The 25,844-nt window shown below is 36.2% G+C and overlaps 2 protein-coding genes and 1 pseudogene across 2 annotated transcripts; all 3 read left to right on the top strand.

The window, feature by feature from the left end:
* Positions 1–8,140: 8,140 nt before the first annotated feature.
* LOC132660695 (olfactory receptor 8K3-like) lies at positions 8,141–9,125 on the top strand. Its single transcript, XM_078434059.2, has one exon. The coding sequence runs from the start codon at positions 8,175–8,177 to the stop codon at positions 9,123–9,125; it is 951 nt and encodes a 316-aa protein (XP_078290185.2). The 5' UTR covers positions 8,141–8,174.
* Positions 9,126–15,152: 6,027 nt separating this feature from the next.
* Positions 15,153–16,108, top strand: LOC132660696 (olfactory receptor 8K3-like; annotated as a pseudogene).
* Positions 16,109–19,096: 2,988 nt separating this feature from the next.
* Positions 19,097–20,038, top strand: LOC132662524 (olfactory receptor 8K3-like). Its single transcript, XM_060607982.3, has one exon. The coding sequence runs from the start codon at positions 19,097–19,099 to the stop codon at positions 20,036–20,038; it is 942 nt and encodes a 313-aa protein (XP_060463965.2).
* The last annotated feature ends 5,806 nt before the right edge of the window (positions 20,039–25,844 follow it).

Below are 25,844 nucleotides of genomic sequence, written 5' to 3'. Positions count from 1 at the left end.
CTTGTGTAGAATTACTCATCAGTGTTACAAAATCATAACAACATAGCATTTCTTTGAGGATTATTGTTTAGTGTTTGGGGGTAAAACGTTAGTAGACCACCAAAAAAAGAAAAAAAGAAAAAAAGAAAAAGTCACTGTCTTATTTTTTTTTAATTTTTTTTTATTTTTAAGGTTTATTTATTTTTGAGAGAGAGAGACAGAAAGACAGAGTGCGAGCTGGGGAGGGACAGAAAGAGAGAGGGGGGAAACACAAAATCTGAAGCAGCATCCAGGCTCTGAGCTGTCAGCACAGAGCCCCATGAGGGGCTCAAACTCACAAACCGTGAGATCATGACCTGAGCTGAAGTCGGACACTTAACCAACTGAGCCATCCAGGCCCTCCCAAAAAATCATTGGCCTTAAGTGACACCAAGCCTCAAGGGCACCATGGCCAATAAAGAAAAATAATAATAATAAATAAATAAATGAATAAATAAATACACGTTAATAGTCATTCTGTGCCCTATCTCTGCCTTTGCATGCAAAATCTGCTAACAATGTCCTGAGGAAGCAGGGGCGTGGGTTGTGAGGTAAGGCAATGCCTGGAAATAAAGTAGATTGATGACATTTTCAAAGAAGTCAGAAATAAGCCAAATACAGGAACTGTGACACTCCATTTCATAGGCTAATTCCTTACTTTTATTTTAAGTAAGAATAGCTAGCTGAAAACAGAAAAGTCACACCGGTTGGTAGATATTCCTAGTCTTTACAGACAAAATTGGCAAGAGCTTGATAGCATTAGGCTTTCAGACTTTAGGCTTTCTTCTTTATAAATATATAAAACTATATAATATACAGAATTGATTTTGTGTTTTTCTGTGCATGTGTGTATATGCGTGTGTGTTTTCCTATGGCCGGATTTGCTGCACCAAGCTACGTACGTACAATGGAGCAGTAACTTTCCCAGCAGAAAGCCATTCTCTTTGAGTCTAGTTAAGTGAACAGAGTTGGAACAGAAGGGCTAACCTCACACTTGCACTTCTACCAATCCTATGCATTTTATTGAGAAATCAAAGTCAAGAATGAAAACTGTAGCGTTTTCTACCCTTTGACTTGGTTTACATACATTTATTTTCTAAAAATAATTGTGCTGTCAGTGGTATTAGTTTCCCAGCGCTACAGTGACAAACCACCACTGACTCCCTGGCTTGAAACAACACATTCACGCATACACAGGCATTCACATATCACTTGGACGCATTTATCAGGAATGGTGAGTCAACATAATCAACCAACCAGGCAGGCACATCAGCCCAGCACCGGTTTTTCACGGAGTAAGATCGGGAAAATAATTTATGTCAGCTTTGATCTCTAGCCGATCAAGGCTCACTCTGTGAGATGTTAAGTCACCTGTGCTTCCAGCCTCTCCCTACCTAACTGCTCTGGAGTCTCCATGGCCCCTGTGTCCAGAGACAATAAAATCTCCCTAGCGGTGAGGGGGGAGAGAAGATGCAAGACAGTCATAAGACAAGGTCTGACCACCTGTAAAATTAAGACAGACTTCAAATGACACCACAGGGCCCCGCATTCTGCAGCTGCCGCAGAGGCAGTCGACTGACCTGACGCCATAGGTAGGGATGCTCTAGGCAGAGAGCATCTCAAGTGCATAAATCTTGGGTGGCCCACCCTGAATCTTCTCAAGACCATGAAAATAAGAAAAACCATCAAACTCTCCCAAATTCAGCAGAGCAGGTGCCATTTCAGAGATTCAAACCCAAAAACTTCCTGAAGGACGATTTTCACAGCAGCTCATTTTCTTTTGAAGTACGCGGATCACACACTTTGATGTTTTACTTATGTCCTGAGACATAGGTCTAGTGATAAATATTTTCTACTGTATCAAAAATCTAAGATGATTCTGAATTTTTTTTTTAATTCAAAAGTTAAATTGAGGAATTCTAAGTCTTCTCGTGGGGAATTCTTGTCACTTACATCCTAGATAATTTTGGTTCGAGCTGCTAATACCATCTCCCCGGAAGTGCATAAACCTTCATCAAATGTCTACATAAATGTACTTTTGTAAACAACAGCCATTATCCAGGTTGGGGAAATTCTGTTGACAAAACATCTTGGAACACAAACTTATCTCGTCTCACAAAATGTACATGATTTGGGGTTACCTAAAATGTAAATATTATCAAAAACCTACTTCTTAAAAAATCTAGCCACATAACCAATGTGAGCTATAGTTGACAGAAGAGGTAAGTAATGATTTTAGAAAACACTAAAATTAATATTTTAAAGAACTGAAAGACTACTGAATGATAATGATTAGTTTTTATTTTTTATATTTTTTAATGCTTGTTTATTTTTGTGAGAGAGAGAGAGAGAGAGAGAGCAGGGGGAGGGGCAGAGAGAGAGAAACACAGAATCTGAAGCAGGATCCAGGCTCTGAGCTGTCAGCACAGAGCCCAACGTGGGGCTCAAACTCACAAACCACAAGGTCATGACCTGAGCCAAAGCTGGACGCTTAACCAGCTGAGCTATCACCTAGGCACCCCTAATGATAATGATTATTAATGTCAACATCGTTAATTTAAGACATGGACTCAGAAGATTAATATCAATTTAAACCCTTATGAAATCTATAAGTAAAAACTTCCATATTGGGAGAATTTCCAAGGAAGTTTTTTTTTACTTATATGGACGCTTAAAATATTGCCTTTAGATCAATGAATAGTCAATATGGATGCAAACACTTCCTTAATAGCTGCGGCATCTTCTCTTATATTGTAATCCCTTTTCTCTTTGTTGGCTTCCTCTCTCACAATTTCCAGGATTTTATCCTCATTTCATGCTCCACCAGAAGGAACTACAATCTCTGAGACAGAAAGGGCTGTGGGAAGCATTCAGGACAAGTGCAATGAGGACAAGTGCACAGTGGTGGAGAGATTGGCTGCAGACGGGGAGATGCTCTGTTACCACAGGTGAGTCAGGCTACAACTCGGCCACTTCTCCACTCCTAACTGCCAGGAGGCTGAGATCCCGCCAGCCGGGTGCCCAGGAGGAAAAGCAAGATTGGGAGGTCATCCCCCAACCTCTGCTTCAAGATATGTGTCAGGGTTTTGTCACCTCAATAACTACATTATCGGCATTATCACTGTTGTAGACATTCAGATAGTAAGATTAAATTAAAATTAACTTGTCTCTCTCTTGGTGACCATTTCTGAATTTCGTTGTTGGTATGGATTATATTTAGTGCACTTTTCTGTCTCAAATCTAGACTACTATTTGGATTTCTTTAAAAAAATAAGGTGTTAAATCAAGGACAAATAGGTTTAGTTCTAGAAAGTTAAATCTGTTTTAATTGGTTGTTGCAGTCTTCATCATTCATACTTCATACACGTGGCCCATATTGATAAGACGGATGTCCACAGTCTGAAGTACAATGTATGACGGCAGAATGTATACAGTAAAAGAAATCTTGAAAAAGATCCATCCTGGTTTAAATAAATTAAACGTGTTCATGTACTCCCCAAAACAGGGCCCAGGAAGATATTTCAGAATTGTTCATTCTTGGGTCAGTGGGGACCACACACACAGCGTTGTTGATTATGGTGATCCATGTAGAAGTCAGAGGCTGGTAACTAACTAAAAGACTGTCACTATGGGAGCAAACTTCTGGTAAATGAGGGTAGAGACAGATTATAGCAATTTTATTCAACAGAAGCCAGCAAAACATCGGTGTGTATGTAGAAAATGAATGCAATTCAAAAACACACAGTTGAGTGAGAACCTTGAAGTATCAAAAGAAGTTTTATAACATTTTTGTACACTTTAAAACGTATGCTATCTTCACTTTATAGAGCTGCATTTCTTTTCCAGAACATACATCAACTTTTGTAGAGGGGGTACCTATGTAGGAAAGGAAACTGAAAGAAGGGATGTGGAATTAGGGTATCATTTATTCAATTTAGTTCCTTAGATTAAAAACATATATATAATAACTTTACACACATATTCATAATTTTTATTCCTTCTGAACTTTTAACACACTTTGGTCATGTGTAAATAGTTTCATCTTTATCTTCAGGTATCAAACATGGAAGAAGTCGTTGTGGAAAATGCTGAAAGTTTATGTAATCTGTAGATGATTAAAACATGTATCTAAAAAATAATCTACTTAAATCCAGATATTTGAGCGAATGCAATGAAAATAGCAACTGAATTAGGCGACTTCTCTATATAAAGAAAAACCCATTTCTTCAAGAGGGAAATCAAAGTAACTCTGGATAATTAGCAAAGACAGTGGCACCACTTCTCGTTTTCAGATGCTTTGGGAATAACCAAGAATGACATTCAAGCTCCCAGGGGATGTCTCAAAGGGAGGGGACACTCATAAATTCTTTTAACAGCAGTTAAATTAGTAATCACATGGGGGAGCAAGAAGTCAGTCCTCATTTAAGAGGAATAGGAGGCACTGATTATAATGATTATTCGAGTAGCTGCAGTGATGATTTTTGATGACCGTCTCCAATAAAAATTACCAGTAAGAGTCACAAATGCCAGACTCAGTACATTATATCATGTGTACTCATAATCTTTTTTCATAAATAGGTTCTCCAGAGTAATGGTGTATTTTTAGCACTATTATTATTTTCTTTGAACGTGGTAAGGAACCTCATTTATATGTGTCATTATTTCTACATTTATTTTGAGACTATAGATGATAAACATCATGAAGGGGGGGAGTCAGCATTTTTGCAAGCTCAGTTAGAACTCCCCTCTCTCCTACCTTCCTTCTCTCTTTCCCTGCCCCCTTTACATGGGAGAGCGATGCTCTCAATTTGACCAACCCATTTATTTCAATTGGGGCTATTGGAAAATGTTATAGAATACTGAGTTGAGATGGGGCACTTACATTTGCATAAGAGGACATCCTGGGACTTCATGCCCGTCCCCCTGGTGCTGGTACAGCTCTGGAGTTTCTGCTTCCATCTGATAAGAGTCAGGTGTGATGCTCAATTTCCTTGTTTCTTTCCAGGCAGTGCTCGGGTAGGGCTGGTGGGAAGGCGGGTCACCTAAATATTCAGGTGATGGGATGAGGAGGTTTGCCAAACTGTACGAACTGCTATGAAATAGTCCTGTCTCTGGGTCCAATTTTTGCAGCTTAAGGCTTTAGACTTTGTCATCTGTCTGGTTGCCGCTAATGAGTGATTGTTATTGTTTTGTTGTAAATATTTTGTTAATTTGTATAGACCTTTTAATAGAGCAGATTTTGTAAAGAAATTTTATCTGCCAAATTAAACTTGAATTTCTAGTCTATATTTTTGAAATTTCTTTTTAAGGACAAGCAGAGGTTCTAGTTTTTAAGGTCAGAAAATTTTAACATTTTCTTACCACGTTAAGTCCTTGACCAGTCTAGGGTTGATTCTTATAGGATGAACTAAACATCCAGTTTCATCATCTTCTATAAAGATAATCATTTTCCCCAGATCTACAGAATGGATCATTTATGCATGCTTGTCCTAACATCGTACTGCTATCACACACTTTAGTTCTATGCATTCTTGGGTCTTTTTCTGAGATCCCTATTCTATCCCATTGTTGTAAGCCATATTGTCTCCGTAACCCTGTTTTATAAGTTTTATTATCTGGTAGCACATGTCTTTTCAAAATGTCTTGATTATTCTTTATACTTTGCATTCTTAAAATATATTTTAAATCTGTGTCAAACGGTACAAATTCCCTTGGAGAGATTTTGGCTGTAAAGGCATTGTTCAAATAAGATTAATTTGTACAGAATTGACATTTCTATAACGCTAAGTTGCCCAATCCAGGAATATAGTACTTATCCGATTTATGTATGATTTCTATACTGTTTCCCAAAGAAGTTTTAACTTTTCACCTTTTAAGGGTAGGTTCAGTCTAGTTTTAATAAGATATTCCATCATCATGGAATTTCCCTTTTCTTCTTAATTTTTGTTGCCTTTGTCCATTCTAAATGGTACTAATTCTTCATTTCTTCAAATGCTCAATTTGTTTCTAATTCACTATGATAATGTGATGAATTCTAATTACAGTTTCCAAAATTAAACCATCCAGCCAAACATGGGATCAGTGCAGCTTGGACAACTGTCCTGTAATTCTTACACATTTTTTAAATATATATCAATGACATGTATGTGTGTATATATATATATGTGTGTATATACACATATATATATGAAATTATAATCCTGAATATAATTTTAAATGCTTATTTATTTATTTATTTATTTATTTTGAGAGAGAGAGAGAGAGACACCATGAACAGAGAGAGGCAGAGAGAGAGAGGAGTGAGAGAATCCCAGGCAGCCTCCATGCTGTCATCACCACAAGGCTTGGGACTTGATCCCACAAAACTTGAGATCATGACCTGAGCTGAGATCAAGAGTCATAAGCTAAACTGAGCCATTCAGGCATCCCATAAGCTTGAATATATTGGGGGTTCCTTTTATTATTATAACTTTCTTTATTATTTTTTAATTAAAATTTTTTATATCTTTCTTTTTTAAAATCACAATTTTGTGGGGCTCCTGGGTGGCTCAGTTGGCTAAGCGTTTGACTCCTGGGTTCGGTTCAGGTCGTGATCTCACAGTTTGTGGGTTCAAGCCCCTCAATAGGCTCTGCACTGATGGAGCAGAGCTTTCTTGGGATTCTCTCTCTTTCCCTCTCTCTCTGCCCCTCCCCTACTTGTGCTCTTTATTCACTCTCTCAAAATAAATGGATGAACTTAAAAAAAAAATAACAAAACATAATTTTGTGTCCTAGGATGAATTGCAATGGGGTTTTCATTTTTGCACCTTGGAATTGTAAGAAATATGGATGAGGTTTTTTTTTTTCAATAGTTTGGAAACACCTGCCTCGAAAACAATCTGAAGGAGAAAGGAGTTGGAGAAGTAGAGGAAGATGAAATGTATTCCTTAACTAAAAGGTGTTAACCAAAACCTCCTAGATATTCTTGATGGAAGATGACATAAACGTGTAAGAATTGTGTTCAAATTAAAATATAGTAAATGTACTCCAATTCTATCAATACCATGTCCACTTGGCTTTATGTGGATCAAAACTCCATTCGTTCTGGTCCATGTACATTGAAACAGGTCTCTAAGACATTTGAGATAGCAGCCCCTATTTTGAAGGGGCTTCTCCTTTTTGGGTGGATATTTATAGCAACTTACTGGATGATTTTAGGTCGTACATTAACAAATATGTTTTAATAATTTTTACTTGTTTTAAGATGTGCTAGGAAATACAACTACACCATGAAACCCATCATTTTAGAGATGTTAATGCTAAAGTCAAAGCAAAAGTGGAAATGTTTGCTAATACTTCTTTTTTATATTGAATAACTTATAGATGCAGGCCTTACTTGGTGTGCAACATAGCAAAAATCAGAAACTTAAAAAACCACAGGAAAGTGCTGAATATTCAGACACACTATTCTAGAGAAAATAACGTTTATTTATATGCACTACAGTGGATGTGGGGGGACTTCTGCAAGTTAAATGATTAACTATCATCATAAAAATCATTAAACAATATTTAAAACTCATGAAGTAAAGTGGAATAAGCATACAATTTAAAAAATCAAATGGGTAATGGAACAGGAATATCATTAAATACACAGAATTAAATCAAAGTCTACTAAATGAGTTAATCATGATTGTCCTTAAAAGTTGGGACTAAAGTTGCCAGGTCTGGAAGCAGAGAGCTGTTCCTTTTATTATAATTCCTTCTAAAGTATGATGTGTTTAACAAATTATAAGTATTTTAAGTAAAAAAAATAGATATTTATTGAAATAAAATTTAAATTAAAAAAAATTGGATTTCAGGGTGCCCGGGTGGCTCAGTTAGTTAAGCGTCTGACTCTTGGTTTCTGCTCCGGTCATGATCTCACAATTCGTGAGTTTGAGCCCTACATTGGGCTTCGCGCTGACAGTGTGGAGCTTGCTTGGGCTTATCTATCCCTCTTTCTTTGCCCGCCCCTGCCCGCTCTGTCTCTCTCTCTCAAAATAAATAAACATGAAAAAACATTTAAAACTTGGATTTCTCTTAATCACAATGGCTTTGCATACTAAATAAGTTAACAGATGTCATCTTCTGAATGCCAGTGACTCACGTGATGGTTCTTCCCACAGCAATTTTTCCTAATGGCCTGGATGAACCAACCAAATCAAACAGTGCTAACAGAATTCATCCTAATGGGAATCACAGACCGGCCGGGGTTGCAGGCTCCCTTCTTTGGACTCTTCCTCATCATCTATGTGATCTCAGTGGTGGGCAACCTGGGCATGATCATCCTCACCAAGGTGGACTCCAGGCTACAAACACCCATGTACTTCTTCCTCAGACACCTGGCTTTCATTGATCTTGGTTATTCAACAGCTGTGGGGCCCAAAATGTTAGTCAATTTCATAGCTAATCAAAACACAATCCCTTATAACGGGTGCGCCACACAGCTGGCTTTCTTCATCTTGTTCATCATCAGCGAGCTTTTCATTCTGTCAGCAATGGCCTATGACCGCTATGTGGCCATCTGTCGTCCTCTGCTTTATATGGTTATTATGTCACAAAAGGTGTGCTGGGTGCTGGTGGCTGTCCCCTATGTCTACAGTGCCTTTCTTTCTCTGATAACCACCATAAAGATTTTTATGTCATCCTTTTGTGACCATAACATCATTAAACACTTTTACTGTGACAGTCTTCCCTTGTTAACTTTGCTGTGCTCAAGCACACGTGACATTGAGTTGATAATACTGATCTTTTCAGCATTTAATTTGGTGTCGTCTCTTCTGATAGTGCTTGTCTCCTACATCCTGATCCTGATGGCCATCCTCAGGATGAATTCTGCACAAGGCAGGCACAAGGCCTTCTCCACCTGTGGATCCCACCTGACAGTGGTCGTTGTATTATATGCCACTCTCTTCTTCATGTACGTGCAACCCAAATCCAGTCATTCCTTTGATACTGATAAAATTGCGTCTGCATTTTACACGTTGATAATACCTATGTTGAATCCCATGATCTACAGCTTGAGGAACAAAGAGGTAAAAAGTGCCTTGTGTAGGATATGGAAAAATCTGCACAAACTGCCTGTGTAGATTATCGTGAGTACGCATTATTGTATATATAAAATAATAATAAATATATAATACATTAGGCTATAGACTAATGTCTTTATATGCCATAGGCCTTAGAAAGGAGTATTGTGTAAAAGCCATGGGAAACTAGAAATGTGTTTCCTGTTTTCAACTTGTAGGTGTTCAAGTAGTGATCATCCTTCTGTTATCAACTTTAATTTGTCCTTAAGTATTAGTGTAAAACATTGAGGTCTGATTTCTATTCTCACACTGCCAAGTACTCATGTTTCAACTTAAGAGAAGTCTGTTTTAATACATCTGCCATTAGATAATTTTTAAAAGGCTTTCTTATGTCTTTTATTAAATATTTTGTGTGTGGCCTAGAGCCCACAACATTGGCATATTGACATATAAAAGATGGCCTGTATTGGTTTTTGTTGCTAGGCATATAGATATATCAATGACTAATCAACAGTATCTGCCTTAATGACACTTTAACTCTATTTTCCTGTGGTGGGTGGCATTTTAGATTTCTGTCACATTATGATACGTGAACACATATATGCACAGAGAAGCAGAAATAAAAGTTTGACTGTTTTCGAGTGACATAATTGTGTATTTTAAAAATCTGTTAGAAATAATAAGTGAATTTTACAAGATGGTTGGATATAGGATCAGCATATTAAAGAACAATTACTTTGCTATCCACTAACAAAAAAACAGGTAAAATTGAAATTTGAAACTATTGACTACACTAGAAAAAAAAATCTGTCTAACAATTCAGAAAATCCTAATGAATAATTTGCATAATTTCATTGCTAGACGCTCTGAAAAATGTTACAAAATTATTAAAGGAGAGATAAATGTTAAGATATACCACATCCATTGGTTGGAAGATATAAATGTTTTGATGAAGGCAGTACTATCTAAATTTTCCTATAGATTTAGAGTGGGAGAGAGCCAAAGCATAAGAGACTCTTTAAAACTGAGAACAAACTGAGGGTTGATGGCGGGTGGGGGGGGGGGGTGGGAAGGAAGGAAGGGTAGGTGATGGGCATTGAAGAGGGCATCTTTTGGGATGAGCACTGGGTGTTGCATGGAAACCAATTTGACAATAAATTTCATATATTAATAAATAAATAAATAAATAAATAATTTTCCTATAGATTTAACTCAGCTACTATGAAAATTTCAGCTGTAGTTTTTAATGCTTAAGTTGATATAAAAAATTACATGGAAATATGAAGGATCTAGAATAGCCAGGGCAATATCTTAGAAGAAGGAAGAGGTCAAAAGACTTCTAATAACAGATATCAATTCCTTTACTGAAGCTAGATTAGTTTTTTAAATGTGTATTTAGTGCACTTGTTTACAGAGAGATCAATAAAATAAGGTCCAAAAATACTCACATGTAGAGTAGTGTGTTTTCAAACACTTGTTTTAAAACAAAAGCCCTGCTGCAAAGTAATGGGGAAAATAGGGCTTCTCAGTAGATTAACCTATTCAATTAGGTTCCTATGTAAAACATGAATTTTGGTCATTTATACACTGCATGTAAAAATTAATTGAGTTGTGTTATGAATGTGAATAGGAAAACTGAAACCGAAAAAGGTTCTTAAAGTAAAGTAAAATAATATCTTCATGATGGGATCAGCAAAGATTCCTTAAGCAGGGTACAAAAAAATAGTAACACTGATAAATATACTCTATTTAGAATGAAAATTTGTATTAATAAAAATATACCATGAAAAGTGGAAAAAATATCCACAGAGACCTCATTTGAAATATACACACCCTTTTGGGGTGCCTGGGTGGCTCAGTCGGTTAAGCATCTGACATGGCTCAGGTCATGATCTCACGGTTCGTGAGTTCAAGCCCCACATCGGGCTCTGTGCTGACATCTCAGAGCCTGGATAGAGCCTGCTTTGGATTCTGTGTCTCCCTCTCTCTCTGCTCCTCCCCCACTCACGTTCTGTCTCTCAAAAATAAATAAACATTAAAAACATCTTTAAAAAAATATACACACCCTTTCAAAGTAACTTGTAAAAGAAAACAAAACAAAACAACAAATTGCCTAACTCCTAGAATGAGGATGATCAACACAGTCAACCTACTGAGAGTGAATAAGACAGGTGGGTTGGCAGGTGCAAGAAACCTGAAGAAACATTTTACAAAAAAGGATATCAAAACAGCCAAAAATATATAAGTGCATTAAAAAAATTCTTCATTAGATAAATGTAAATAAGGAATATACTCTGTCACTAATTTCAGCTGTGATAGCTAAAATTCAAAAGTTTGTTTGAACAATATATGTGATATATCACTAAATTCTAATTCATGAAACCATTATTACACTAAATAATGTAATAAAATAAATAAATAATTAAATAAAATTTTTAAAAAAGGAAAAAATATTTCATTCTTTCCATTGCCAAGTAGTATTCCATTGTATATATAAACCACATCTTCTTTATCCATTCGTCAGTTGATGGACATTTAGCGTCTTTCCATAGTTTGGCTATTGTTGAAAGAGCTGCTATAAACATTGGGGTACATGTGACCCTATGCATCAGCACTCCTGTATCTTTTGTATCCTTTGGGTAGATTCCTAGCAGTGCTATTGCTGGGTCATAGGGTAGTTCTATTTTTAATTTTTTGAGGAACCTCCACACCGTTTTCCAGAGTGGCTGCACCAGTTTGCATTCCCACCAACAGTGCAAGAGGGTTCCCGTTTCTCCACATCCTCGCCAGCATCTGTAGTCTCCTGATTTGTTCATTTTAGCCACTCTGACCTGCGTGAGTGGTATCTCAGTGTGGTTTTGATTTGTATTTCCCTGATGAGGAGTGACGTTGAGCATCTTTTCATGTTTCTGTTGGACATCTGGATATCTTCTTTGGAAAAGTGTTTATTCATGTCTTCTGCCCATTTCTTCACTGGATTCTTTGTTTTGGGGTGTTGAGTTTGATAAGTTCTCTGTAGATTTTGGATACTAACCCTTTATCTGATACATTATTTGCAAATATCTTCTCCTTTTCTGTCGGTTGCTTTTTAGTTTTGCTGCTTGTTTCCTTCACTGTGCAGAAGCTTTTCATCTTGTTGAGATCTCAGTAGTTCATTTTGTATTTTGTTTTCCTTGTCTGGATCCAGAGACAAGTCAAGTCAGAAGTTGCTGCAGCCCAGGTCAAAGAGGTTGTTACCTGTTTTCTCCTCTAGGATTTTGATGGTTTTCTGACTTATGTTGAGGTCTTTAATCCATTTTATTTTGGTGAATGATGCAAGAAAGTGGCCCATGTTCATTCTTCTGCATGCTTCTCTCCAGTTTTCCCAACACCATTTGCTGAAGAGACTGATTCAAAAAGGCACATGCATCTAATGTTTACAGCTGCACTGTCAACAATAGCCAAATTACAGAAAAAACCCAAATCCCCATCGACTGATAAATGAATAAAGAAGGTGTAGTGTGTGTGTGTATATATACATATATATATATATATATATATATATATATATATATATTATATATGAATATTACTCAGCAATGAAAAGGAATGAAATCTTGCTATTTGCAACAACATGGATAGAACTAGAGTGTATTATGTTAAGTGAAATAATGGTCAGTTAGAGAAAGACAAACATCACATAATGTCACTCATATGTGGAATTTAAGAAACAAAACAGATGAATATAGGGAAAAGGAAGCAAAAATAAGATAAAGACAGAGAGGGAGACAAACCATCAGAGACTCTTAAAAACACAACAAACTGACGGTTGCTGAAGGGGTGTTGGGTAGGGGGATGGGATAAATGGATGATGGGAGTTAAGGAGGACACTTGCTGGGATGAGCACTGGGTGCTATATGGAAGTGATGAATCACTAAATTCTTTTCCTGAAATCATTATTACAGTGTAAGTTAACTAATCTGGATTTAAATAATAAGAAGGAAGGAAGGAAGGAAGGAAGGAAGGAAGGAAGGGAGGAAAAATAAGAAAGAACGAAAGAAAAAACAAAAGAAAGAAAGAAAGAAAGAATGAAAGAAAGAAAAGAAAAGGGCACTTAACTAAAAACAAAAAAATAAATAAATATAAATACATACATACATACATACATAAAAATAAAGTGAATTTGCCACTCATTTATTTAGTAGCTCTTTCTAAAACTCCCTTTGTTCCCCCTCAAAAGTTACTTCGGTTTTTAAATATATGTATTTAAATGCATATTTTATTTATCTATAATCATAGTATACCTTTATGGTCATTCTTTTTAATGTTGAATGCTCTACTTGGCAGGGGGATGGGGCAGGGATGGGGTTGGTTTAATTTTCATTTCTATTCTTAGAGCAGTTTTATAGTGAAGATTCAATGCTAAATCTCTGCCCATTGTATTGTTTTTACATGTTTGTAGGGTCTTAAGCAGGAAAAAAATAACAATTTCAATGGTCCAAAGTAGATTATTTCCAATAATATAATATAATATAATATAATATAATATAATATAAATATAAATAAACCACGGGGACAGAGAAGAGCTTAGTGCATTATATAGAAGTATAAAGACAGTGAAAAAAATATCTCATATCTGTCTTCACATGTAGGAGGACTGATATTTACTAGCACGGATTCAGAAAAAAAGAACACTTTTTTAAAACTCATTTATGGGACACCTGGGTGGCTCAGTCAGTTAAGCGTCCCACTTCGGCTCAGGACATGATCTCATGGGTCATGGGTTTGAGCCCTGCAACGGGCTCTATGCTGACAGCTCAGAGCCTGGAGCCTGCTTCTGCCCCTCCCCTGCTCACACTGTGTGTGTGTGTGTCTCTCTCTCTCAAAAATAAATAAACATTGAAAAAAATATTTGCACCTGTTTAAAAAAAATAAAAATAAAACTCTCACTTATTCCAGGAGATGTAGAATGCTTTTTAATACCCACTAAAAATATGTCCCTAAAGGTATTGTGTCTTCAGAACTAATTCAGTGTTCCTGAACAAACAACAACTAATCTGCTGTCTCCATGGATTTACCTATTCTGGATATTTCATGTAATGGAATTGTAGATGCTTATGTATCTACAATGTGTGACCTTTTATACTCTTTCACTTAGCATAATGTTTTAAAGGTTCATACATGTTCTAGCATATATTAATACTTCTTTCGTTGTATGGCTTACTAATATCCCATTGTATGGATATAGCACATCTGTTATCCATTCACCAGTTGATGGACCTGTGTATGGACATTTAATATGTTTCTACTTTTTAACTATTGTGAATAAAGCTGCTCTGAGCATTTACCTACACTTTTTGGTATGAGCACCTGTGGTTTTCAAAACCTTGGGATATATATCTAGAAATAGATTTGCTGGGTTATAATGGTAATCCTCTGTTTTACTTATTGAATAACCATCAAATTGTACCATTTCACGTTGCCAAAAACAATACACAAAGGTCCTAATGTCTCCACACCTTTGTCAGCATTTGTATTTGTCTTTTTCTTTTTCAATAACCATTCTGTGATATCTCATTGTGGTTTTTGTTTGCATTTCTTATGTGTTAAACATTTCTTCATGTGTTTATTGGCCATTTCTATATTTTCCGTGAGAAGTGTGTCTTCAAGTCTTTAGCCTGTTTTCTAATTTGGATTATTTGTGGTTTTTTTTCTTGTTGAGTTGAAAAATCGTTTATATATTTTAGATAATAGAGCCTTAGGAGATACATGAATTAAAAATTTCCTCCATCATGTAGGTCTTTTCATTCTTTGATAGTGTTCTTTGATGCACAAAAATTTGCTTTCTAACTTTTGATAAAGTCCATTTATCTGTTTTTACTTTTCTTGTTTGTGTCTTTGGTATCACATAATAAAAAGCTGTAAAGAGCTCAGCTGAACTGGGAGAGAAAGAATTGATCTGTTGGGTGTCAGAACAGCCAATTAAGGCAACAGGCCATAATGATTTAGGCCTTTAATCACTTATTACAACAGTCATCTCCATCATATCATGAAAGTTAATGATTATTTTTATATTTATTCCCAGTATAGGTTTCCCGAATGACCTGCATGGACAAACACAATCTAACACTGTTGAAAGAATTCATTCTAATGGGAATCACAGGACTCCCTGAGCTGCAGGCTCCATTATTTGGACTGTTCCTCACTGTTTACCTGGTCTTAGTCGTGGGTAATCTGGGTTTGATCATCCTCACCAAGATAGACTCTAGGCTACAAACACCCATGTACTTCTTCCTCAGACACCAGGCTTTCACTGATCTTGATTATTCTACAGCTGCGGGACCCAAAATGTTAGTAAATTCTTCTGTAGCTCAGCCTACCATCTTGTATAACTAAGGTGCTACCCAATTCACTTGCTTCAGTATGTTTATTACTGGCGAAGTTTTATTTTGTTGGCAATGGCTTATGACTGCTATGTAGCCATCTGTAACCCTCTGTTCTACATAGTCGTCATGTCACAAAGATTGTCAGTTGCTTGAGACCCTATCTGTACAGCACCATTTTGTCTTTGCTAACTATTATAAGGATTTTCCTTTCATAATTTTGCAGCTATAATGTCATCAGGCATTTCTGCTATGATAGTCTCCATTGATAACTTTCTTCTGCTCAGGGACCTATGAAATTAGATTGATAACTCTGATCTTTTCAACTTTTAAATTAGTGTCATCTCTTCTGATAGTCTTTGTGTCCTACATTCTGATCCTTGTTGCCATCCTCAGAATGAACTCTGAAGAAGACAGGCACAAGGCTTTCTCCACCTGTGGATCCCATCTGACAGTGATAGTCATATATTACAGTACTCTATCTTTTATGTATGTGTGGCTCAAATCCAGCCATTCATTTGATACTGATAAAATAACTTCTTTATTTTACAGTTTACTTATACCCATGCTGAATCCAATGATCCACGCTTGAGGAACAAAGAGGTAAAAAAAAATGCTCTTAATAGGACCTGCAGGATATTTGCAACTGTGGTATTTAAAATTCATTGTAAGATACACTAACAATAAAGTATGTATTAACCAATGTAAACTATAACTCTGCGGGAGTCTTGTACTGTTGTTTCCAGGAGATGGGCAACAATCAATATGTGATAAGCATGGAAATAAATAAAATTTTTCATTATTTTGAAATTTCAAGTGAGAACAATCCTCTAACAGATAGTTGATTTTTTAAATGTTTTTTAAAATTTTTATTTATTTATTTTTGAGACAGAGAGAGCGCAAGAAGGAGAGGGGCAGAGAGAGAGAAAGAGAGAGGCATAGAATCCGAAGCAGGTTACAGGTTCTGAACTGTCAACACAGAGCCCAATGTGGGGCTCAAACCCACGAACTGTGAGATCATGACCTAAGCTGAAGTCAGACGCTCAACTGGCTGATCTACCCAGGTGCCCCTCTGATTCTTGTTCATACTTCAGATATTAGCCTCAATTAGTTTCAATTCCAGATCAGGTGCCATTCCTACATATTCTTGCACATAGCTTATTTGCCTGTCTCTTCTACTAAACACTTATTTTTATAAACCAGAGGCTCTATATATTCCTTTCACAAAATTCAAAAAAAAATTTAAAACATGAAACAAAAAAGGTTAAGGGCACACCTTATATACACAATATATTATTACTTGTAACTCATTTAATCATTTTAAACAATACAATAGGACGGTGTTTAAAAATGAGTCCGTGTGTCATCCACCTAAGGACACCATTGTAGAACTGAAGGAATACTGGCAAGCTAGGGATGTAGATAACATATGTTAATCAATTTCCCTATATGTTTGTTTTGGTAAAGGTACTTCAGAGGAATGAAATCAAAAGAAGGTTTCATACACATACGTACATATACACACATATATGAATATGTCATATTTTATATGTGTAAAATATTTTTATATAACATACAAATACATATAACTGTATACAATATATGATAATACAGCTTTGAGAGAGAGAGAGGAGATTTTGAGAAATTAACACATATGATTGTTGGGATTGGCAAGGCAAAATCTGCGGAGTAGCCCAGCATTGTAAGAGTTGATATTGCAGTCTTGAGTACAAAGAGGGGAAACTGAGGTAGATTTTCTCTATTGCTGTCTGGAGCATAATTTCTTTGGGGGACCTCATTTTTTGTTCCTTAAGGCTTTCAACTGATTGGATGAGGTCCACCTACATTCTGGAGGGTACATGACTATATTCAAAGTCTATTAATTTAAATTTTAATCACATGTAAAAACTATCTTTACAATAACATCGAGACTAATATTTGACTAATCAACTGGGCACCATAGCTTAGCCAAGTGGACACATAAAATTAACCATCAAAGCATGGGGGGAAAAGAGCTAATCAGGAGTAAAATGTATGAATGTAATACACAAACTAACAAAAAAACTAAGTCACTGGTGAATACAAAGTATTCTACACAATTAATAAACATCCCCCCTTGTATTCGGTAAAGTTTTCAAATGCTTCAGGGATGATCAAGAAATTGCTCGGCATATCCTCTGGGAGAGTCTCAGAGGGCGAAAAAGAATCCATAAAATGATCTCACGTGTTATGAAGCACATGGGGAAGTCAAGACAGAAGTTAGATCACAGGTAAACAGAAGATTTCATGTAATGCTGTATTATACCAATATCCAAATAGTTTTGGTGACAGTTGCAAGGTAACAGTTTTATTCCATTGTCAAAGCATAGCAAAACATTAGGATTTCTGGTTCGCTTCTGTGTTCTACTATTGATAGTGCATGACAAAATAAGAATGTTCTTCTTTCTCTTCAGATTATCAAGTATCTTCACAAAGGCTAATAAGCATTTTTGAAATGTAACTGCCATATTGCTTATGTAAATGTATGTTTCATGTAAATACTTGATCATACAAATAATACAGGTCAAAACTGAGCTACCATAAAGCCCAACTAAAGTGTCAAGAATAAAGAATAGGGGCACCTGGGTGACCCAGTTGGCTAAGCGTTGGACTCTTGGTGTCCATTCCGGTCATGATCTCACAGTTTGTGAGTTCTAGCTTTGCATCTGTCTCTGTGCTGACGGTGTGCAGCCTGCTTGCGATTCCCTCTCTCTCTACACCTCCCGTTTGCTCTCTCTCTTTCTCTCTCTCAAAAATAAATAAATATTTAAAAATTGTTTAAAAAATAAAGAATAAAATATATGGCAGATATGAAACTGTAGGTGTTCAGGTGTTCACTTGATATCTAAATTATCAGTCATTAGGGACTAGATTCTTCTTATCCACTTTTCAAAAATATTGTGATAGTTATTTAAATCAATTTATAAATGTGAATTTTTTTCTACTTTTTATTGAGCAATAAGAGAAACTCCACCTCATACTGAGGTGTGAAAACTAATATTTGGAGCCTAGGAGACTTTTAGTATCCAGTGTTTTGGTGATGGTAAATGTACAGCATGTTCAGTTACCAGAGGAATCTGACAGAAAGCAAACATAGTTTTCTCAAAGAGTATAACTTCAAAAAACAAGGATCTGATCATTTAAACAGATAGTAAACTGTGAAAAAAAATTGTGCTTTGCTGAACTCAAGAGAGAAAGCCTAGATGTCAAGCTCAAGAGCAAAAGCCCTTCTCCCTTATCTCACAGGAAATCAGCACCAGCAATGTCATTTTTTTCTTTCACCGTTCACCACTGCACCCAAACAACACTATATTGTTTCTCCTTCTGTTCACATAACAGTTTTTCTTAAAGTAATTCAAATTCAGTATTTCTCACTGAAGAAGGTGTGTACTTGGTAACAAGCAGTTTATCAGAAGCTCACCATCTTATAAGCAATGTCTTATGTGCTGTAAGTGTGGATTTTCTATGAATGTGTTTATAATATAATATTACAATACTGCATATTTCTGTTGCTTTCTTAGACTCTTGACACTGTTATTTTACTTATATTCAGGATAAAACACAACCAGATGATATAACATGAAAGCTATTTACTGTGCTGATTCAGGATAGATTTTCCAGTAAACCTGGATGGAAAAACACAACCTGACAGTGGTGAATGAATTCATTCTCATGGGAATCACACACCGTTGTGAGCTGCAGGCTCCATTATTTGGGCTCTTCCTCATCATCTATGTGATCTCAGTGGTGGGCAACCTGGGCCTGATCATCCTTGCCAAGGTGGACTCCAGGCTACAAACACCTATGTACTTCTTCCTCAAACACCTGGCTCTCACTGATCTGGGTTATTCAACAACTGTGGGACCCAAAATGTTAGCAAGTTTTGTTGTGGAAGAAAACACAATTTCCTATCATTTGTGTGCCACGCAGGGAGCATTCTACATTATGTTCATCATTAGCGAGCTTTTCATTCTGTCGGCTATGTCCTATGACCGCTACGTGGCCATCTGTAATCCTCTGCTCTATCCAGTCATCATGTCACAAAGGGTGTATCAGGTGCTGGTGACAATCCCCTATCTCTACAGTACATTTGTGTCTCTTCTGGTCACCATAAAGATTTTTAGTTCATCCTTCTGTGGTTACAATGTCATCAGCCATTTCTACTGTGACTGTCTTTCCTTGGTATCCTTGCTCTGCTCAAATACACATGAAATTGAATTGATAATTTTGATTTTCTCAGTTTTTAATTTGATGTCATCCCTTCTTGTAGTCGTTATGTCTTACCTGCTGATCCTGGCAGCCATCATCAGGATGAACTCAGCTGAGGGTAGGCACAGGGCCTTTTCCACCTGTGGGTCCCACCTGACAGTAGTCACAGTGTTCTATGGGACTCTGATATTTATGTATGTGCAACCCGAGTCCAGTCATTCCTTTGATGCCGATAAAGTGGCATCCATATTTTACACCCTCATTATCCCCATGTTGAATCCCTTGATTTATAGCTTGAGGAATGTAGATGTTAAATATGCTTTCCATAGGAGATGGAAAAAGTTATGTAGTACCTTTTCTTAAGTTCGTTGTATACTATGTGGTTCCTGTGAATTAGATTGTCAACATTAAACATTTCTATTTGTTCTTTTGGAGGAAAGGTCAAGGATAAGTGAGTTCAACATATATCTAGAGATTGACTTCTACGCATCAGTCATAGGTTGAAGTGCTCTAAACACACTGTGAATAAATAACGAATATATTTCCATTCTTGAGGGAAAGACAAGAGTTATGAGCATCATAATTAGGCAATGTGTTAGTACAGTAGAATGGTTACTAGTCTGTAGACTCAACACCAAGCAAGGAGTGTGGGAATGCTTTGGGCGAGTGAAGAAGAATACCTGGGACAGAAAGGTACCTGTAGGTATGTTTTTCTGTAAGTACATTCTTTCTGTTTAACCTACATAGGTTTCCATGGGGTGTCTAAAACACGGTTGATTGTAGTTTTAAGCAGGTTCAGTGTATTGCCTTAACTTAAGTCATCAGTCATCTGAATGTGCTCCAATCTCTCCATTCCATGAGGGGTCTTTGTGTCCTGGTCTTTCTTCACGAGTGCCATTATTTTCATTATTTTCATGACTGAAGCCCCAGAGAGTCTATCGACTACACACACTTGGCATTTCAACAATCCAGAAGATCACCACAGCATCTAATTTTGTCTAAATGTGTCCATTTGTCTATAATAGTGGACATAGCAATTGAATTAAATTTCATGGGGTCTGCCATACACATTTTCGGATTTTTAAATTTCTCTTGCCAGCTTGATCTTGATTCCTTTTTTAAAGTCTATATTTAGAGAGAGAGAGCATGGGGGAGGGGCAGACAGAGAAAGGGAGAGAAGGAATCCCAAGCAGGCTCCATACTGTCAGCGCAGAGCCCAGTGGGGGGCTTGATCCCAGGACTTCTGAGATCTGAAATCAAGAATTGGACGCTTTACCCACGAAGCCATCTATGCGTCCTAATTTTGAATCTTAAATGCTTATTTTTGCCTAATGAAGTTACGCTTTATCTCTCTAAAGAACAAGGATAATTTTTGTGTAAAGTCATTTTCTAGGTTTTTTTTTTTGTATGGTTGCATATGAGATCTATTCTATCATAAATAACAGTGTTGACTCGTTCCACAAATTTGTTTCAAATGAGTGTGTACTATATTTTGAACAGGGTAAATTGTTCGACTACATTGATTGGATGACCTTGCCCCTGCCTGGAGAAAACAAAAGAAGAAAATTCTATGGTTTGGACTGTGAATAAATGTGATATCAAACATATATACTTGGTGTGCTTTTTGGACATACTTCCTACATAACACTTGCCAAATACCCTATTTTTTGTTTACTTTTATTTTTTTTTTAACATTCAAAAACTTATTTGCATCATGGAGAGACTGAACTCTTTTCTGAGTCCACCATCATGGAATAAAATTAACTGTGAAGCCAATAAAATTTGAATAAAAATAATTAATAAGAATACACACACACACACAGAGGGAGAGAGAGTCATGTGCAAATAATTAATAGGGCCTTTATGGCTTATTTTTTAATTATTAAAAAAATTATACGCCTAAGTATGAGCTATGCCTGTACAAATATAAAGAAATACATGTTTCTTAGATGACGTAGTTTGGACAGCATTATGGTGAAATGTTAATAATACAGGGATTTGAAAAAAACAAATGGTAAGTAAATATAACACAATATCCCACTCCTAAAATAAATATTGGAGTGCTTTGATTAGCCCTCAGAGTACAATCCAAAAAGAGAAAAATAAAGTATTAAGACTTAAAAATTTCAGTAATATGTTTCATTCGCTTAAAAAGTTAGTCTCTATTTGGTGCCTGGGTGGCTCGGTTGGTTAAGAATCTGACTTTGGCTCAGGTCATGATATCACGGTTAGTGAGTCTGGGTCCCACATCAGGTGAGCTCGAGCCCCTCTGGGTGAACAGGAGCCCCGCTTCGAGTAAAAACGTGAGTTCCACTTTGAGTGAGCCCCGTTTCTCCCTTTTTCTCCTTCTCTCTCTACCCACCATGGAATTCTCTCTCTCCTCTCTCTGCCCCCTCACACACTTGCGCACTCTTTCTCCCCCCCAAAAAACCTTTATTTCATTACTAGGTACATATATTACACATATCAGAAAGTATTATATTCTTGGGGTGCTTGGGTGGCTCAGTTGGTTAAGTGTCCAACTTTGGGTCAGGTCATTATTTCACCTTCCTGAGTTCAAGCCATGCATCAGACTCCTAATTTTACATCGGGTACTGCTACCAACAGAAAAGGTTGCTCAGCATTACTTTCATTTATGCATTTCAATTTAAACTTCAATGAGACAACAACATAAATCAAGGATAATATCTAGTTGTTGGTGAGTATATGGAGGAATGAAAACTCATACGTTGTTGGTGGAAAATTAAAATGGTATAAATATTTAAAAAGCATCTGGTTTAAGATTCACCATCTTAGAAAGTAAAAAAGCAGCTAATAGATTTAAGATTTCCACTGCCATGTGAGAGAGAAAAGACATCACATTCCATTGCAAATATTCTATGTGAATGTCCACAGAAAGCTTATTTATAATAGTTAGACTGGAAATAATTCAAATGTTCTTCCACTTGAGAATGGATAAACAAATTATGGAATATCCAAGCAAATGAATACCTTTCAGCTATAAAAAGCAATAAATTATTGGTATGCACAAAAATATGGATGACTCTCAAAATTATTATGCAGAGTAAAGGAGATCAGACTTAAAAGTGTAAACAATATAACATTAAATTTTTAAAAAATTTTAAAAATCTCAAATGCAGATTCATCTAAAGTTGCACAAAACAGATAATATGACAAATTCCAAACAGTGCAAGGAAATGGCATAAGAGGCATAGAGCTTGGAAAGGAAGAAACGAGACCCTCTGTAGTACAAATGGCATGTGGTCCAATAGAAAACCTCAAGGAATCCCCCCACCAAAATATGAGTTCAGCAAGATCACAGGATTCCATGAAAGCACAAAGATAAAAGATCAACATACAAATATATTGTAGAAACCAAAATTTTAAAATACCATTTATAATCACACAAGTATAATGAAATATACTCACAGTGAAACTCAGAAAACATGTGCAGGATCTGTATGCTGAAAAGCATGCTGATTAAGGAAACCACAGAATATCTGAATAAATGGCAGGACGTACTGAGTTCATAGATTAGAAGACTCAACCAAAGATATCAATACTTCCCAGACAGATTTATAGGCAATACAATGCAAACAAAATCCCAGCAAGATATTTTATAGATATGGTTGAGTTTAACTAAACTGTAACGAACGGTCAGGGACTTGGCATAGCTAAAATACCTGAAAACATGTAGAATAACATGGAGGAAACTCTCTGCTCCATGTTAAGGCTTACCATATAATATTCAAAACTGTATACCATTGGTGTAAAGAAAGACATATAAAGCAATGGAACAGAATAGAGAACCCAGAATAAATAGACTTTTATAAAAGATGCAACAAATTTTTTATGGAAGTACAAAGTTAATTCCGTAGAAGATGGGTACCACTTTTAAAAAAATCATTCTGGAATCATTGAATATCTGCAGACAAAAACAAACAATGTTGACCTAAATCTTATACAAAGTATACTCCCAAATGGATAACAACTTTATTGTAAAACAATGATATGCTTAGACAAAAGCGTAGGGATAAATCTCTACAGGACCTAAGAGCAGGCAAAGAATTTAGAGACAGGACATCAAGAGCATAATATGCACAGGTATACATTGATAAAGTGGAAAATCGGTGATCTTGCTGAACTCATATTTTGGTGGGGGGATTCCTTGAGGTTTTCTATTGGACCACATGCCATTTGTACTACAGAGGGTCTCGTTTCTTCCTTTCCAAGCTCTATGCCTCTTATGCCATTTCCTTGCACTGTTTGCAATTTGTCATATTATCTGTTTTGTGCAACTTTAGATGAACCTGCATTTGAGATTTTTCTCGATAAAGTCAAAATCAAACTTGAAACAACCTACTCATCACGTTCTTAGAAATGATTCCTAAAGAATCAAAATGTATGTTCACACAATCAGCTTAAGAAAATGTTTACAGAATCTATATTCATAAGTGTTGAAAACTGGGAAGATCCCAAATGTCTTTCAATGACGAAAGAGTCGAACAAGTTGTACCAGAAATACCATGGAATGCCATTCAGCCACCTTAAAGAAAAGGATATCCACACACAAAAACGAGGATGGACCTCGAGAGAGTGAAGCTATCCCAAAAGATTACAAATTGTGGACTATTTATAAAACCTTGTTCAAGTGACAAAATTATGCTGATGCAAAAAATATTAGTGGTCACCAATGGTTAGGAACAGTTGCCCAAGAGGTGGGAAGACAGTGTAGCTTTAAAGGGATAGCAAAAGAAAAATTTGGGGGGACAGAATAGTTCTACAATTCGACTATGGTGGTGGTTGAAACAATGCAAAAATGGGATAAAACGCAGAGCAGTAAAGTATACCAATACATGAAAGAATAACCCCAAACTGGTGAAATCTGAACAATGTGTGTTGTACCAATGTCAATTTCCTAGTCATGAAATCATACTACAGTGTAGCAAGAGGAACTCTTCCGGGGGGGAACTGGGTGTAGATTACACAAGACGTCTCTGCATGCTTTTTTTTTTTACAACTTCCTGTTAATTTATAATTATTTCAACATAAAAAGTTTTTGAAAATGGCAAATTGAAGTTGACTTGGTGGATTAAGAGGCAGGAAGAGTAGAACGGGTTTAACATGTGCGAACACTAAGACTTCTGAAGTGATGGACATGTTTGTTGTCTTGAAAGTTTTTACAGCTCCATCGGTATATACATATCAAATTTTGTGCTGTATATATGTGCACATATATGTGTATATGTATATATACACACATATACACATGTATATGTATGTGTATGTGTATATAAGCTTATTCTATATCCAAAAACAAAGGAAAATTGACAATAGAAAATTGACAGTTGACAATAGAAAGTAGTAGACCAGTACTACTTAAATGAAATGTCTGCTATTGGGTAACTTGAAAATAAAAGGCAAGACACAGTCTAACAAATTACATTAAAGATACTTAAAATACTATAAATGCACATTTAACAAGAAGGATATAATTAGGTAACATGAAAGGGAAGAGGATATGTCTTGCATTTACTGAAGAGTATATAGAGATAATATATCTGAAATACTTAAGAAAATTAATGAGTATATTCAACTCCCTCTTATCAAGAACACATTATATATATATAAATATTTTCAGGGGACAAATTCAGGGCTGTTCACTGAGGCTGGATACCGTAATGATGTAATGGTGATAGCTGAGGGTTGGACACACGACAGCTGTCAATAAAACAATAAATGAAAATTGGGAAATTTGTATCATGGACTCTAATACAGAAAGAAGCACAAAGTGTCATATCATCTGTGCACAACAAGCAATTAAAGTGACAAATGCATCAATGAAATTTATAGAAATATAACACATATAGATAGTTACGCATATGTAACATATGAGAGTTTTGCAAGGATAACTTGATAATCTAGGTATATATTAAGTACAACAGAGCATGGTTCAAGGTAGGAAAGAAAAATTGAGATGATCTGGGCACAAAAGAATAAAATACCGCACTGTGAAATTAAAGAGAAAAACAAAATCAAAGCAGAAGTGGTAACCAGTCAGTGACGGCAACTCGCTATGCAATGAGAAGGACGCATAGCAAACTTCTGCCTTGGAAAGGGTAACAATAAAAACAAAACTAACTTCAAGGAAACAACACGCCCCATTTGC

This window comes from Panthera onca, chromosome D1 (genome assembly GCF_046562875.1).
Source record: "Panthera onca isolate mPanOnc1 chromosome D1, mPanOnc1 haplotype 2, whole genome shotgun sequence".
Taxonomy (NCBI): Eukaryota; Metazoa; Chordata; class Mammalia; order Carnivora; family Felidae; genus Panthera; species Panthera onca.
This window is presented reverse-complemented; position numbering and strand designations above follow the sequence as displayed.